The sequence below is a fragment of the Nannobrachium achirus genome, assembly GCF_963921795.1.
Source record: "Nannobrachium achirus genome assembly, chromosome: 20".
In the NCBI taxonomy this organism is placed as follows: domain Eukaryota; kingdom Metazoa; phylum Chordata; class Actinopteri; order Myctophiformes; family Myctophidae; genus Nannobrachium; species Nannobrachium achirus.
Genome location: NC_137827.1, coordinates 54,314,974 through 54,330,731, shown reverse-complemented (window position 1 = coordinate 54,330,731; position 15,758 = coordinate 54,314,974). Strand labels below are relative to the sequence as shown.

The 15,758-nt window shown below is 43.7% G+C and overlaps 1 protein-coding gene across 1 annotated transcript in view; it reads left to right on the top strand.

Annotated features, from left to right (window-relative positions):
- Window positions 1-3,675: 3,675 nt before the first annotated feature.
- The window catches only part of clmna (calmin a), a 41,003-nt gene continuing 28,920 nt past the window's right edge, over window positions 3,676-15,758 (top strand). Inside the window, exons 1-4 of the mRNA XM_080750334.1 lie at window positions 3,676-3,738; window positions 10,176-10,271; window positions 10,683-10,766; window positions 10,987-11,079. Coding sequence (XP_080606460.1) covers window positions 10,188-10,271; window positions 10,683-10,766; window positions 10,987-11,079 — 261 coding nt within the window. The 5' untranslated portion in view covers window positions 3,676-3,738; window positions 10,176-10,187. The remainder of the gene's footprint in view (window positions 3,739-10,175; window positions 10,272-10,682; window positions 10,767-10,986; window positions 11,080-15,758) is intronic.

Genomic DNA, 15,758 nt, shown 5'->3' with positions numbered 1-15,758 from the left:
ACTGCAGAGTGTTTGACGCTTTTTATGAAAGATTAGGTCACAGCCTGCGGACGTACTATTCGGAGACACCTTTGCTGTATTTCCTGAATGAATGTGCTGCTTTGTTAACTCTGTGATTTAATGTGGTGTCGTCTTGGGCCAAGCTGCTTTGGACAGACACGCTGTACTGTAATGCATGATTCAACGCCTCCTTACCGTTGGTTGGCTGTTTTTGAGGAGGTGAGGGGGCAAGACAAGGTTTCTGCCATATGAACATACTGTAGGTGGGGAAACAACTGCAACTATTGTAACTCAGATGCGTTGCTTATATGTAGCCCCCATAGTTAGTATAGCCAAGACCCCCAGCTCACAACAGCCCTGCCAATCGGGCTCAGCCATATTGGCACAACAGGTTTGTGTTGGTCTTAGGGGTGGGCGATATGGTGATAATTACCGTTGAGACGATACAATGTCTCCACAATACTATGTCTCCACGATATGCCTTTTCAGAGGTATCGTATATATCGTGATACAATTGAGGGAGCCTTGTAAAAAATAGTTGGTCTTGGAGTGGGAGCCCCAGGTTCAATCCCTGCTTACTCCTGTTACAAGTAAAGTACTTGTCTTGTATTCAAAATAGTCGAATTACTATTACTAATAAAATTACTAGTGAAAGTACAAAAGTATTGTCATCAAATTCTACTTACTTTACAAAGTACATACAAAAGTAAAGGTACTAAAGTTGTTCAAAATTGGTCAATTTTCGAAAATAGCCGTCAAAGGCATATCCCCGACATGTTATGAACATATAGGTCTGTAATTTCTTTGTGTGACTGACAATTAAGCATGAATTGGACTTTGAAAGTGCTATTTATACTTGATTTGAATCTCCACACCCCCCTTTGTCTAGACACCTCCTTGTCTTGTCATCATTGTATATCCTCTCTCTCTCTTCCATCTATCATCATCCATCTCACTGTCTCTCCCCTCCATCTGTGATTCACACATTAAGAGGCTCAGCCAGAACCGTCTGGAATACCAATCCAACTTAGGTGTTGGGCGACATGACTTCAATATCAATATAGCAGAAACTTCTTATCTCTGTATTCTTACTTTTTGTGTTTTTTCGTGATGTAGCACCCCTGCTTTTTTATATACTGTATTGAGTAAAAAACATGTTACATTTCCTTTAAATATCCCATTTCATTATATATATATGTCCCTGTATTACAGACATTTTGACCCATTTATTGTTTTATTATTTTTTTGTACATGCGAAGACCTTCACCTACATGTTCTGTACAGTAGCGAACGGCACATTGAAAAGATATCAAAGCAGAGATCTCAGAGCTCCGCACAGAGACGCGCACATTTTGACAAAGCGGAGATCTCCGCTTTCGGCACTAAAGTGTGTTAACATCAGATTAAGGTAATGAAACAGCTAGTCCTGAATTCTCCTTTAACAGCGGTAGGTATAGAGGACATAATGTTCAAGCAGGCTTGGATCCATGCAGGGGAGGATGATGGTGTGTGCGTGCGTGTGTGCGTGCGTGCAGGCGTGCGTGGTTCTCTTAAGGTAATAAAACGGCTAGTCCCGAATTCTCCTTTAACAGCGGTAGGTATAGGGGACATAATGTACAGTTCAAGCAGGCTTGGATCCATGCAGGGGAGGATGATGGTGTATGCGTGCGTGTGTGCGTTCGTGCGTGGTTCCGTTAATGAGCTGCTTCAGCGGGGAGTCTTACACAACAACATGTGTCAGGTCCAGATGCCACCGCTCTATGACTGAGGATCACACGTCTCCTGGGAGCATTGGTGCTCCCAACATACTTTACTTGAGTAAAAGTATCAATACTGCAGTGTAGAAATACTCTGTCACATGTAAAAGTCTGGAATATTTTCCTTTTTTTACTTAAAGTGCAAAATTATTGGTATCAACATTGGAAAGTAGAAAATTCAGCTTTAAATAGCAGATCTACTTTGTGATGGGCAGATCGCTTGTAGATGGGCTATTTACAAATGGTAGAAAGTTTTACTTATAAAGGGCTGAAGTTGTTAATGTATGCTTTGTAATAATAATCAAAATCTACAAAGTAACAAGTAACTCAAGTTTTCAAATAATACTAGCGGAGTAAAAGTACAATATTTGCCTCAAAAAGACAAGTGATATATCTTTTCGCATTCCCCCACCCAGATCAACACCGACCGACCACTTCTCTTTTGGGTTGAAAATGGCCGATCTACAAGCTCACAATGCATTGCGAAGCCACACTTGTGAGCTTGTAGGTCTGCTATTTGCTGTGTGTGTGTGTGTGTGTGTGTGTGTGTGTGTGTGTGTGTGTGTGTGTGTGTGTGTGTGTGTGTGTGTGTGTGTGTGTGTGTGTGTGTGTGTGTGTGTGTGTGTGTGTGTGTGTGTGTGTGTGTGTGTGTGTGTGTGTGTGCGCGCGTGTGCGCACAGCAACTCCCTGCATACCCAGTGGATCCCACCAGTCACGTGCACACATAGACATCAAAGGGGGCCCGAGCCCCTTCCCTTTTATCCGTCTGTAAAAAGTGCCCTCTCCAGACTATGTATGCAGTTTTTACTATGGTGAAAGAAATGTCCTCTTTCCATGCCATACCTGAAGGCAGCATTCAAAGGAATTGCCTCCAAACTCTCCTGAACTTGAATGCAGCATCTTATGTTGACAGAATTGCCCTTTACGCTACATCTCCAGCATTGACTTTTTTATGCTTAGTTCAGTGTGGTATCACGCACTGAAAATAGCCGCCCTCCAAGCTCAGCGCTTGTGACGCGTTGTGAGCTTGGAGGTCGGCTATTTTCGATATTTTCACCAAAAGACACTTTTAGAAATGTCAGCCCCTGCCTCTCTAACATTCTGTGCACGTGCCTGGACCCCGCTATGGCGCGCTGGGTGACATGCTATACAGTATTGCCTTGGGCAGCAGGTGATTCATGGCCTGGTGGAGAATGGATGGTGTGTCTGTGACCACTCACAACTCATGTCCTCTAACCAGGGGGGGATAAGTGGGACTGAGTTACTAGGGCCCAAGGTGGAGGGGGCCTTAATTATTTGATACTTTAGCTATTGCAAAATAGCAGATATACAATACAAGCTCACAGTGCGGCACTGCGAGCTTGTAGATCTGCTATTTTTTAAAAGTCGTGAAAATGTTTATGTATTTTCTAAGCAAATATTTGTAACTTAAACTTTTCTTCTGGGGGGTCCTTGGAACTAGGCTAAATATTTTGATATGAGGGTCCGTGGCCAAATACATATCCTTCACAAGTTTGAGCACCACTGACATAGAAACATAGGTTTTTCATAAAACCTTTTGAAGGATTTGAAACATTCAAAGATTTTTCAAAAATAGCAGATCTACAAGCTCGCAGCGCGGCAGTCGGTGCCACCCTGTGAGCTTGTATATCCGCTATTTTTCAATAGTTAAAGCACACAATAATACGCAATAATGTGTTCCCAGTCTAAATGGGTTAAACCCCTTCCACCTATGAAGAACATTCATGGGGGGCCCTTAGTGAATCCTTGTACCCAGGGCCCAGAATTTGGTGTGACACCCCTGCCCCTAACCCCTGGATGCACATCTGTAACTCACTGCTTATGTCTGTCTGTCTCTCTCTCTCTCTCTCTCTCTCTCTCTCTCTCTCTCTCTCTCTCTCTCTCTCTCTCTCTCTCAGTTGAACGGGAGAACGTACAGAAGAGGACCTTCACCCGATGGATCAACCTTCACCTGGAGAAGGTTGGTGTCGACATTAGCGCTGGGAGGATGAACTGAAGGGATGATTTATAGAAATTGAACAGCTTCCAGCATCATATAAGCACACGTCTTTCTTTAAAGGTCCACTGTCAGCCCCGGACTTATAATAGTATGATACAGTAGTTCATGTGGTCTCTCTCCAGTGTGCATCCTGAAACAGTCTGAAACTGTCTCGGTGTAATCTGCCCAACAACAGCTGACCAGGACATCAAGTAGTCATACAGTCAGGCTAATCGGACAATTCATTTGATTGGCTTATAATTGTGCATCCCCACAATGACATCATAAAAATATTAACTTGTTTTTTAAGATGATTCTTAAAGTGACAGTAACCCTTTAGGTCACAGGCCCCCTTTAAAAAAGTTATGGCCAAAATAAGCCGATCTACAGAGAGCGCAAAGGGCGCGAGTCGATATGTTTATGCAATCAATACTTAACAGATACAGATTCAATTAATGTATTAAAAAAAAAATATATATATATATATATATATTTTTTTTTTTTATTAAATCATTACAATCAACGAAATGCTGTCCTGTGACATTTTGAAAATGTGCACTTAAAACAGCGGTTCTCAACTTTTTCAGGCCGTGACGAGCACTAAGAGTTGAGGCATTACATTGTGTATAACACGGTTCTATTGTGAAAATAGCAGATCCACATGCTCACAACGCCTCGCAACGCAAGCGTGTTGTGTCTGTTACAAAGGCCACGGTAACAGCACAGACACCCTGCAGCATGGCAGCGTACCGCCGTCAGGAAACCTCACTGTGCGCTTGTAAGTCTGCTAAATTTTTAAACAAAGCTAAAATCTAAAATGACCACGGGACACTTTCCTGGTTTTAATGGGTCAACACCTTGCATTGTTTGAGTATTTACAATAAACCCCACAGACAAATTTGACCACTTTCACTTTAAAATAAATGTTCTAAAATAGCCAAAGAATTGCCAGCAAACACGCTCGTGAGCTCATCGCGGGAGTACAAAGCTCCTTTTGGGCGACACTGTGTGTACATACAACAAAGTAAGACATTTAATTTGGAGAGGAAAAGCATGAAACATGGAGATACAAGGTTTTCTTTTTTTTACGACAGCCACAATAATGTATAGGAACCACAGTGTATAGTCCCTCTCATCCTCCCTGTAGCTACTGAATTATAGATGCGCGCTGTGCAGCAGGACTCGAGCATGGCATTAAAGATTCATCAGGTCTTAAAACGCAAATCTGAAGAGAACTGTGGGGGGAGATGGTATCTGTCTCTTGGTGCTGGAACTGGTCAGTTTCCTTATGTGGCTCAAAGTAGCTGACAGAGTACAGCATCTTGCAATGGGCCTCGTTCTCCTGCTTCACCATCAACATGTGGAACGCCCTCCCACAAGCCTTAAAGGAGAGCAAATCCCTAGCCTCCTTCAAAATCGGCATGAAAAGTCACCTTCAGACGGCTGCCACCCGTGACTTGTAAATAGACTAAGCCCCCATGCTCCCCCCGTCTGTCTTTCATTGTTATATGAGATACTTAAAGTGTGGTTCCTGTGGAAATAAGCCTCGGCTTTCTAGGATCTCCTTATAGTTGACCTTGTACCAGAATTTGTACTGTCGTGAAACTGTACTTTTTTCTATTGCAAACTTCTGATAAATTCTTCAATCAATCAATTCTTCAATCAATAGAAACACAGACCAGACCAGGTCAGTGTGCTATCTACCCGCTACAGCAGTGGTTCTCAACCTTTTCAAGCTGCGACCCCCTAAATAACCATATTTTAACTGGGGACCCCGCACCCTGATGAACACTAAGAGTTGAGGCATTACATTTTGTATAACACGGTTCTATTGTGAAAATAGCAGATCTACATGCTCACAACGCCTCGCAACGTGAGGCAATTTCTGCCTCTAATAGTTGACAATTTTGCCAACATTTAATTTCTCATTTTAGAGGTATTAAAATGTCCTTAAATTGTCACTTTAGAAATGTGCAGATACCCTCTATACACTTAAACTTTATGTTAGTTTGTTTACTGTTGATTGAGAAAAAAACATTGCACATTAAGTTAATCACCTGGGGACCCCCAAAAATAATTTGGGGACCCCCCTGGGGGTCTCTCTCAACCCATAGGTTGAGAACCACTGCACTACAGCACCGCTTCCCAAACAGTGGGTCGGGACCCATTTGTGGGTCATTGACACGTTTTTATGGGTCTCTTTACACACACACACACACACACACACACACACACACACACACACACACACACACACACACACACACACACACACACACACACTCACATATGCGTACACATGCGCGCACACACACACCCATGTGTTATCTCATTTTGTGAGTTCTCACACTAAAACGATAGCGCCGCTGTTTGCGCTGTTACTCCATTGTTTGCATAGGGGGCTCGCCCTATGTATAACCTCTTTAATAGGTTTCGGTCCGCAGGCTATACTTACTGCCTTATCTCGGTCACCCCCGGCCCGGTCCTCCCCTCCTATCCCATCCCATCCCATCTCTGGACTTGTCCCGGGGATTGCAGCAGTGATGATGATGATGTCGATGACGATGATGCGCCAACGTGATCAAAGCACGTTTTGTTTTGTCACAACGCACACAATGAGCCTCTCTTCTGTTGCTCACCGTTTGGCGCGCCGTCAAGTCCCTGACCCAATCAAAGCCCACAATCACACGTTTGTCTTGAACTGCCGTCTCAGAAAGTTCCAGTCAGGGGTGTCCAAATTCTGGGCCCTGGGTACAAGGATTCACTGCGGGCCCCCCATGAATGTTCTTCATAGGGAGAGAGGGTTTAAACCATTTAGACTGGGAACGCATTATTATGCATTATTTTGTATTTTAGCCATTGAAAAATTGCAGATATACAAGCTCACAGCGTGGCACAGAGTGCCGCGCTGCTTTATTTTTTTTGGGAAAAAGCTATGTTTCTATGTCAGTGGTGCACACATTTTTTCATGTGAAGGACCTACAGCAGATCTACAAGCTTGCAGCGCGGCACTCGGTGCCGTGCTGTGAGCTTGTATATCTGATATTTTTTCAATAGCTAAAGTATAAAATAATGAAGGCCCCCCCCCCCCCCTCCACCTTGGGCCCCTAGTAACTCAGTCCCACTTTTTCCCCCTTGTGACGCCCCAGTCTTGCTCCAGTCTTGCTCCTGCCACCGCCTCGCTGTGGGCACATGACTTCATAGATGGAGAGATACTGTAGACCTGCATTGATCTCACAAGGGGGAATTCTGTGTTTTTATGGCCGTGCCGCAGTTATGACACACATCAGGACACACTGATAAAGAGATACAGCTATATGGGAGTAAAACAAAAACGCACGTGCACGCATGCATGCATGCACGCATGCACGCACGCACGCACGCACGCACGCACGCACGCACGCACACACACACACACACACACACACACACACAGGGATTAGGAATAAAATACTACCAGAAATCAAAGTAGATGAATGTTCTAGTTCTAGAAGAAGAATGTGATTGTGAAGTGTTAGGTGCTTGTAGGTCTGCTGTTTTCAAAAGTGTTTCTCTTTATTTTCCCCCCCCCTTTTTTCAATATGATAACTTGTGCAACGAGACATTCTTGCATTAACAACTATTTTAAATGTCGGTACTTTTAAGTACAGTTTGATGCCAGTGCTGTTGTGCGTTCATTCAAGTACATGAACAGACTTTTACTTGTAGCAATTGAGCTAGTAAATCGAGTTATTTCTACATTGCAGTAGTAGCTACTTTTACTTTTTTTCTTTTTTTCTTTACCATTTCCACCACTGCAGTTACGTAGAGAGTACGTTTTCACCAACAGAACCCTTAAATTTCCCAAACAGGTCAAAGTAAGAGGAATGAAAGAGGAGTACAGTAGTGTTTACCTCCACCCTTCTCAAAATAGCCTCTCCTGTATAGTCTGCAGTGTAATGAGAGGATAGTCTTACTACTTACCTTTGTTTGCTTTGTTGGGAGAGGAAGGCAGTGGTGGAGAAACGTACTCACATGTTGTACTTAAGTAAACGTATCAATGCTGCTATGTAGAAATACTCTGTTGAAAGTAAAAGTACGCCGGGGACGCTGTGGGCGCTGGGTAGCGTGTTCTCTCCTCCGTGTCATCAGTGCCCACACCATAGGTGGGATTGGCAAAAGGGTCTTTCTCGAGTCCCTTTCTTTGTGGAGTTTGCATGTTCATTCTCCTTGGGTATAGGTAGCCTCACAAAAAACATGCAGTAATCTTGGTCTCTATAATGAGATGGAGGGTAAAGGAACTGGTTGGAATAACGTGTTCCTTCCACGTGCTACGTCCAACCGGGGAAACTCCCCCCTGTCAGATGAAAAGAAGCAACTTGGACTCCTCATGCATAGAAGGAAGCATGAGGTCAGTCCGTTGCTCACCCCGAAATGTATGCAGGGCTGAAGACAAGTGGGTAACGTATGTTTTGCAATAATTATCCAAACCTACAAAGTAACTAGTAACTAAAGTAATATTTGGATCCGAGGTGTAGTGGAGTTATTGGAAATACTCCAGTAAAGTAACCTCACAGTTGTACTCTTAAGAAGTACAGTACTTCAGTAAATGCACTTGGTTACTTTACACCACTGCATACTACTTACCTTTGTTGGCAGGATCGGAGCTTGGGGGGGGGGGGGGGGTCTTGTCAGCTGGATTTATTACAGGAAGAAACTCCCAGATCCATATCATCTGTTATAAACATTCTTCATTTCAGAACGTACCCAGAATATAAACCTCAAGTGGTCTCTCGCACGTCTTCCAACGCAAGCTATATAGTGACTCACCGGAGAGTGTTGAGAGAATCTGACCTGGGTTTATGACTTTTTATGACATAGGAATATACAGTCAAATGGCTGTACATAAATATAATATGATGGGGTTTGATTTGGAATGGGGATTTCGGCACGTGATATGTCTTGAAAATAGATAGTACCGGTAGATCAGGGGCCTTCAACGTTTTCAGGCCAAGGACCTCTCTAGTTGAGAGAGAGATGAAGCAGGGACCCCCCACAACCTGTTCATAGATTCCATATAGTTGACAGCACAATTATCAGCGCATTTTGGATTCATGTCAATTTGAGTTTTCAGATATTTAACCACTTGAGCCGTCAATACTTAATAAACTTGACCTTTCACTTGCCGAAAATAGCCGATCTACAAGCTCACAACGCCTCGCAGCTTGTAGATCTGCTATTTTTGGCTAAAGTTCTCAGAATATGGACTCTAGGGTTCAAGTGCATGCATATAAAAAAGGAGAAAAAAGGTTTCTATCACTCAAAGATTTGGAGGACCCCCTGTAGTAACTCTGAGGACCCGCTAGGGGTCCCGGACCCCCTGTTGAAGACCCTTGTAGTAGATTATTATTGTTGTTAGATTGATCACCGTGGGTTTGTGATGTCGCTGCATTATGTCTCTGTGTAACTACTATGACACGTTTACTCAGCACATGGATCTAAAGTCTGAGTGCAATGGCCTTTTTGGTCATTTTGTTTTCAAGGTTAAAGGACAACTTTGCTTTTTTTACAGCAAGGGTTCATATTTTAGATTGTAATTTCAGAAAAGAAAAGATGAGAGTGAAAATGTTTTCATTTACTGCTTTCTATTGTTTTAGCGATTTTAATGATGTTGATTTCAGTGTGTGGCTAAATAGTATTTTTTAGACAGAATACGCCCATTCCCAAGATGCACTGCAATCTTTCATGGGCAGATGTGACTTACAGTATAGCCAGTGGATGGTAGTGTTACTGTAAATAGTAATAAAGAAATCACTGGCTTATTGTGTCTAAAAAATACATATTTAGCCACTTGTACGCATGCCCCCACCCACTGAAATCAAAACAGTAAAATGATACAAAGCAGTAAATTAAAACATTTGAACACTCATCTTTTCTTTCCTCTAATTACAATATAAAATATGAACCCTTGTTGTAAAAAAAAAACCAAAGTTGTCCTTTACCTCAACCTGGTCTCAACCAGTCAGAAGGTCCCTTGGACTCTCATCCCTTCAGGCTATGGGACATTGCAGTCTGAATCACTGCACCTGTGGTGTGTGTTTACAAGGGAGAGAAGAGAGGGCCAGCTAAGCATGTCTGCTGCTTCGTGGCTTATTTCTAACCTGTAATGTTTTCAGATACACGTTTCAGTGTGCATCTTGAATGAGATTCAAAACGGAGTAGTCCAGTAATTAAAATGAGCTGTGTTTGAAGGAACGTGCAGATATGGGAATCAAACAGGTGGATGTAATCAAGATTCCTTTATATTCAAGAAATCGGTGGTGGTGCGTCGTCATCACGACTGGCTTTTTATGGACTTTTGATTTAAAAATACACAAATATGTATCTATCTCTCTCTCTCTCTCTCTCTCTCTCTCTCTCTCTCTCTCTCTCTCTCTCAGTGTGACCCTCCAATGGAGGTCCAGGACCTTTTCCGGGACATCCAAGATGGACGCATCCTCATGGCCTTGCTGGAGGAGCTCTCTGGCTGCAAACTGGTCAGTTTGTGCACAAATACATACACACACACACACACACACACACACACACACACACACACACACACACACACACACACACACTCCAACTCATAGAAGATAAGACTAAAAAAGTTGCAGCTTCAATCCGAGAAAAGATCTGAGCAGTGTTGGGCAACCTGCACTGCTTCCTATCAGCACATGCACGGAGCGTGTGCATGGAGCGCCTGATGCGAATGTAGTTGACGTGTGCTATTTGCTAATTGTGTTCGCATGCTTGGATCATTGTAGTGATGGTGGATTTTGGCGTCACCCAGGCCATAGACTGGACAGAACGGATAGACGTGTAGACAGCGATTTCTTGTGGTTGTGAAGAAACACTGAAATAGGGTGGCATTAAAAGTGTTAATGCTCCTATGAATGCTCTTCCAGCTGCATGGTTTCAAGAAGTCCTCCCATCGCATCTTCAGACTCAACAACATCGCCAAGGTGCTGTCCTTCCTGGAGGAGAGGAACGTAAGTGTCACCACGCCAGTTAATTAATGTCACCGCTAATTAGTAAAAAGAAGCATTTTATCTGTCTGCTTTGCTGACTATATATACACACACATATATAATTATGTTTCAATAATCGATAGAATCAGTTTAACAATACATTTCGATTAACCGCTGCATCCATTTTTTGGTGTGTGTGCACGTGCTGTGCGTGTGCGTGTGTGTGCGTGCTCGCGCGCAGGTGAAGCTGGTGAGCATCGATGCCTCTGACGTGGCAGACGGGAACTCCTCCATCGTGCTGGGACTCATCTGGAACATCATCCTCTTCTTCCAGGTTCATACCTCTCTCTCTCTCTCTCTCTCTCTCTCTCTCTCTCTCTCTCTCTCTCTCTCTCTCTCTCTCTATCTATCTCTCTCTCTTCTTCTCTCCCACCTATCCCCTATCACCTTCTGCTTTCGTTTTCATCCCCCCCCACCCCGGAAATGAGATCGGGTCGTGGACTACCTCTGCACATTTCCATTCACGGCCGGCGAGTGGAAAAAGGTTGGGGTGGTGGTGTGTTGTCATCGTCACATAGCAGAGGCAGCAGATTGCTTTATGTAATCCACGCTGCACTCGAGGCGCCTGAGAAGCATGAGGAAGCCATTAACTCGGCAGCTCACTCAGGCTGTCGCCCCCCGTACCGCTAGAGGGCTTTCCTGCTGCATTATATTGTCACTGTCTGGGCAGAAACCTTGTATCTCCAAGTTTCAAACGTGGACGTTTCTTCGTATAGTAAAGCCCTGCTTCGTCACGCAAGACTGTCGCACAAGACTAGTGAAAATAGCCGATCTACAAGCACACAACGCCTCGCGGTGCGAGGCGTTGTGTGCTTGTAGATCGTCTATTATCACTATTTTAAATTGTTTTTGAAATAATAACCAAAAAAAAAGGAAGGTTGTGGACATATAATGTTTTCCGTTCAACAACGACCATATGCTCCTGTCACAACGTGGTGAACCCTACCTGGGGGCCGGGGGGGCCCCTGGTGGGCCGTGAGGGTATTGCAAGCCGGCCCTCCCCCAAGGAATTGGCAAAACACTGAGATTTTATTGATAATATAACAACATTAAACGTAGCGTAGGTGATATTCTTTGGTTAAAACACTATATTCTGATAGTAATCGTTGCAATATTTCGATTCGATTTCGGTTAGATTCCCGCCGGGGGACGCTGGGGGCGTTTTCCTCCCTCCGCGTCATCAGCACCCACACCCTAGGTGGGGTTGGCGATAGGGCCTTTCTGTGTGGAGTTTCTGTATGTTCTCCCCGTGTCTCCTAGGGTAGATGCCCTCACAAAAACATGCAGTAGTCCTGGTTTCTATACTACCTACCCCTAGCCAGCCGGGTGCTCCCCAATTCCCCTGGCGTGGCAGGGGGAGAGTGGAAACCAGGACTACAGGTTCGGTAGTTGGCACTGGGTGAGAAAACGGGTTGCAAAAAACGTGGGATAAAAATTATAAAAATAAATTTAAAAAAAAGTAATCGTTGCAATAGAGTGTATGTAACAGAAGTCTCTGTGTCTCTCCAGCACTTAAATAAGCAGAAAATATATTTTCAGGCAGGTGACAAATGTTCAGCCAATCAGGAGAGAGTACTCGTTTATCATATTGTGTTTGCCAGACCCATGAAATGGGTAGGCCTACATAAGCAAATGTCGGTCTGTCTGTCCGGGTTTTCTATATAAAGGGTATATATGATGATGACATGATGATGACATGCCTACAAAAGGCATGATGTCATAAATGATGATGACAGACAGGGGGTCTGGCACAACCAGGTTGACCTGGTCTAGTTTTTTGAGAGGTGCTAACCGCTCCTATAGACCGCTTTTTTACCAAAACTATGATGTCACAAATGATGATGACATGAGTTCGCTAGACCAATGAAACACTTCGATTCTGTTGATCTGTCCATGATGTCATAGTCACAGAGGCACCCGATTGGTTAACCCTGATTTAGAACGCGTTTAGGCCGCGTAAAATACGTCATAACGCGTTTAGGCCGCGTAAAAACTTCAAATTATTGAGCGGTGCTAACCGAGAATTTCAAAATTGTATTAGATGAATATCACTTATAAGCGATAAAATAACCACACTTTTAGACAGACTGTGGAAAATCTTACAGGTTATAAATGATAGGCAGCTAATACAAGTTTAAAATACAAATGAACAGACTTTGAAAAACTAAAGTATTCATCTTCTGGCCTCTTCTCGCCTCTCTGGAGGCCTCTCTGGAGGTAAATAAGGTCACTTATCATTACACTACGACACTCTTACAAGTTACAATCCGTAGCTTGGTCAACTAACTGATGAGAAATGACGATAAAGACTTATATAGTCTGAGCAGACCTCTAGACTGACATCATACACAACAAAAACAATATTGCCATCATGCCATGCATGCCTATCAACACTGATTCGCGCAGGAATTAGTTTGCACCGCTCACTTCGCACGGGTGCGATTTTTTTATAGTGTTCTGGTTCCAATCGTCTCCGCTCGTTTATCTGTGTCATCACTTTAAATTGCACTTGTTTAATCTGTATCCTGACTCAGTTCTCTATTCTGATTGGATAAGATTGGTATCCCGACCTGACAGTGCATTTCCTGTTTAATAAAGAGCTTGAGAGACATGGAGACTCCTGTTACTGAACAAACACTGTACTCACTATAGACAAGATCACTGTCTATAGATCAGGGTTCCCCAATTAGTTTTCCCCAAGGGCCGAATCATTTTTAGGGTACCAAGCCGAGGGCCACAGCATTGCAGGGGGAGACGGTGGCATTCCCACTACTCCAGTGACAGTTCAGATATCGTCGTTGTCGGGTGAAAATCTTTAGTTCGTTTTGTATTTATCATTTTAAAAATGATTTATACTAGTGAAAACAGCCGATCTACAAGCACACAACGCCTCGAGGCGTTGTGTGCTTGTAGATCTGCTGTTTTCACTACTTTTGTGAGACGGCCTTGAATGATGAAGCAGGGCTTTACTTTGCGAAAGAACGTACACATTTGGAGATACGAGGTTTCCACCCGACAACGACGATATACTAGTGTTGTTGCTGCTCTTATACCACCATTATTACTGGGGCTGGTGGGGGCCAGACAGTAGCCCCCTATTGGGGAACCCTGGTCTATAGTGAAACAAGGCAAACAAGGACAATGTCGCGGGAACCATGCTTGCCTCACCCCCCCCCCCCCCCCCCCCCCCCCCTCCACAAAGTTATGTAATTCAATCCAATCCACTTTATTTATAGAGTGCTTTTAAAAACAACAGCGTTGAACCAGAGTGCTGCACTCTCAGTAAAAAATAGAATACATCTGGATACCTTGTATGGCTCGTCATTTCACAGAGTTCACACTGTGATGAACTTTTCAGCACAGCTTCACCGTTGGTTTCAGAGACACAGAATGTCAGCTATGGAGGGGACGATATGAACATTTCAAGTCACGATTATTGTGACCAAATAAATGGCAATTTACGATATTATCGCCATAATCGAAATATCCCCAACATCGCAGCTTGTAGCAGATCTACAGGCTCACAATGCGTCGCGCTGCACCGCGTTGTGAGCTTCAAGATCAGCTAGTGCCATTTGGGCCTCCAGGGTGTTGCCTTGGCACCCATTTCTGAGCATTTAGAAAAAAAGAAGTAAGTCTCTAGCCCATTCCTGTCAAAAGTTAAGATTTTTTAAAGAATTAACCAACTGCTCACTGGATTCTAGGTTTCACACAGAGACCAGGTGGCGACAATTGAGTTGATTGATTGGAATGTTAAGTGGTCTGCTCTCTATCTCTGGTTGTCTGGCTATGAATATACCTGTACATACCTGCATTATCCGAACTATACTCAAAGATTACTTATACCAGTAAGACTCCCTAATCGGGAGATAAGCGACCGTAGGTCACATGTATACACAAAGAGTAGGGAGCAGTGTCCCCAAAAAATGTGGACGGATCCATGTTGATGACATGAGTGTAGACATACTGTGTAGCAATTTGCGTGATTTTAGGGCAAAAATTGGAGGAGCAGTGTCCAAAAATGTGCTTTCAAAAATCGGCCTGAAGGTGGCGCTAGAAGAGGGCCATGTGAGAAATGAGGGGTGGGGTCTCCGCGCCGCCGAGGCGGACGAATAGGTACCGGCCCCGGCTCTCCCGGTCGCTCCTTGCCCAAGTTACGGCATTTTATATGCGCTGCAGTGGCAGGGGGTCCTCCACTGGGGGCGCCACCACTTTTGCATCCGTTCTGGAGCACAAGGAGTCGGTGGTCCCCGGGAATTCCCCGTGAGCAGCCCCGTTGGGGTGGTCATTTGGTCATTTTTGCACATTTGGACATTTTTTACATCTGGGGGTCCCCCAGGGACCTGGGGGTCCCTGGAGCTCCGGGGGTCCTTGGAGGTTTTAGTTTGGCAGGTAAGGAGTGTGTGTGCAAAATCTGGCATGGATCGGGGCAACGGTTGCGGAGATATGAGCAGGGCAAAAGTGTGACGTGTGACGTGTGACGGACTGACGCACGGACACCTGGTGGAGCTTTCTGTAGTAAGTGCGACCTACGGTCGCAATTAGGCTTGAAAATTAATTATGTTATTTTTTCAAAATTTTGAAAAATAATAAATAAAAAGGTGATTAGAATGTAAAAATATCAATTTTAAGTATTAGGCTATTCACTGATATTCCCTTATTGTTATTGAAATAATTATTGTCCAGCATCAAACAAAATGTTTTGTAGCCATTTAGAAATTATAGCAGAGATTATCAAATGATTTGTTGTTATTGGCACTTCTTAAACAAATATCTCTCGTACTAAATTTCTTGCTGCAACTGTGTTACCAATAATGAAAGGGCAAATGTCGAACTAAGCCTATGGGAGTATTAAAAAATAATATAAAAACTGTGTGTTTTGCTGCATGCCAAATAGTAACTAATTACTATTTGGCATGCAGCAAAACACACAGTTTTTATATTATTGAGCGG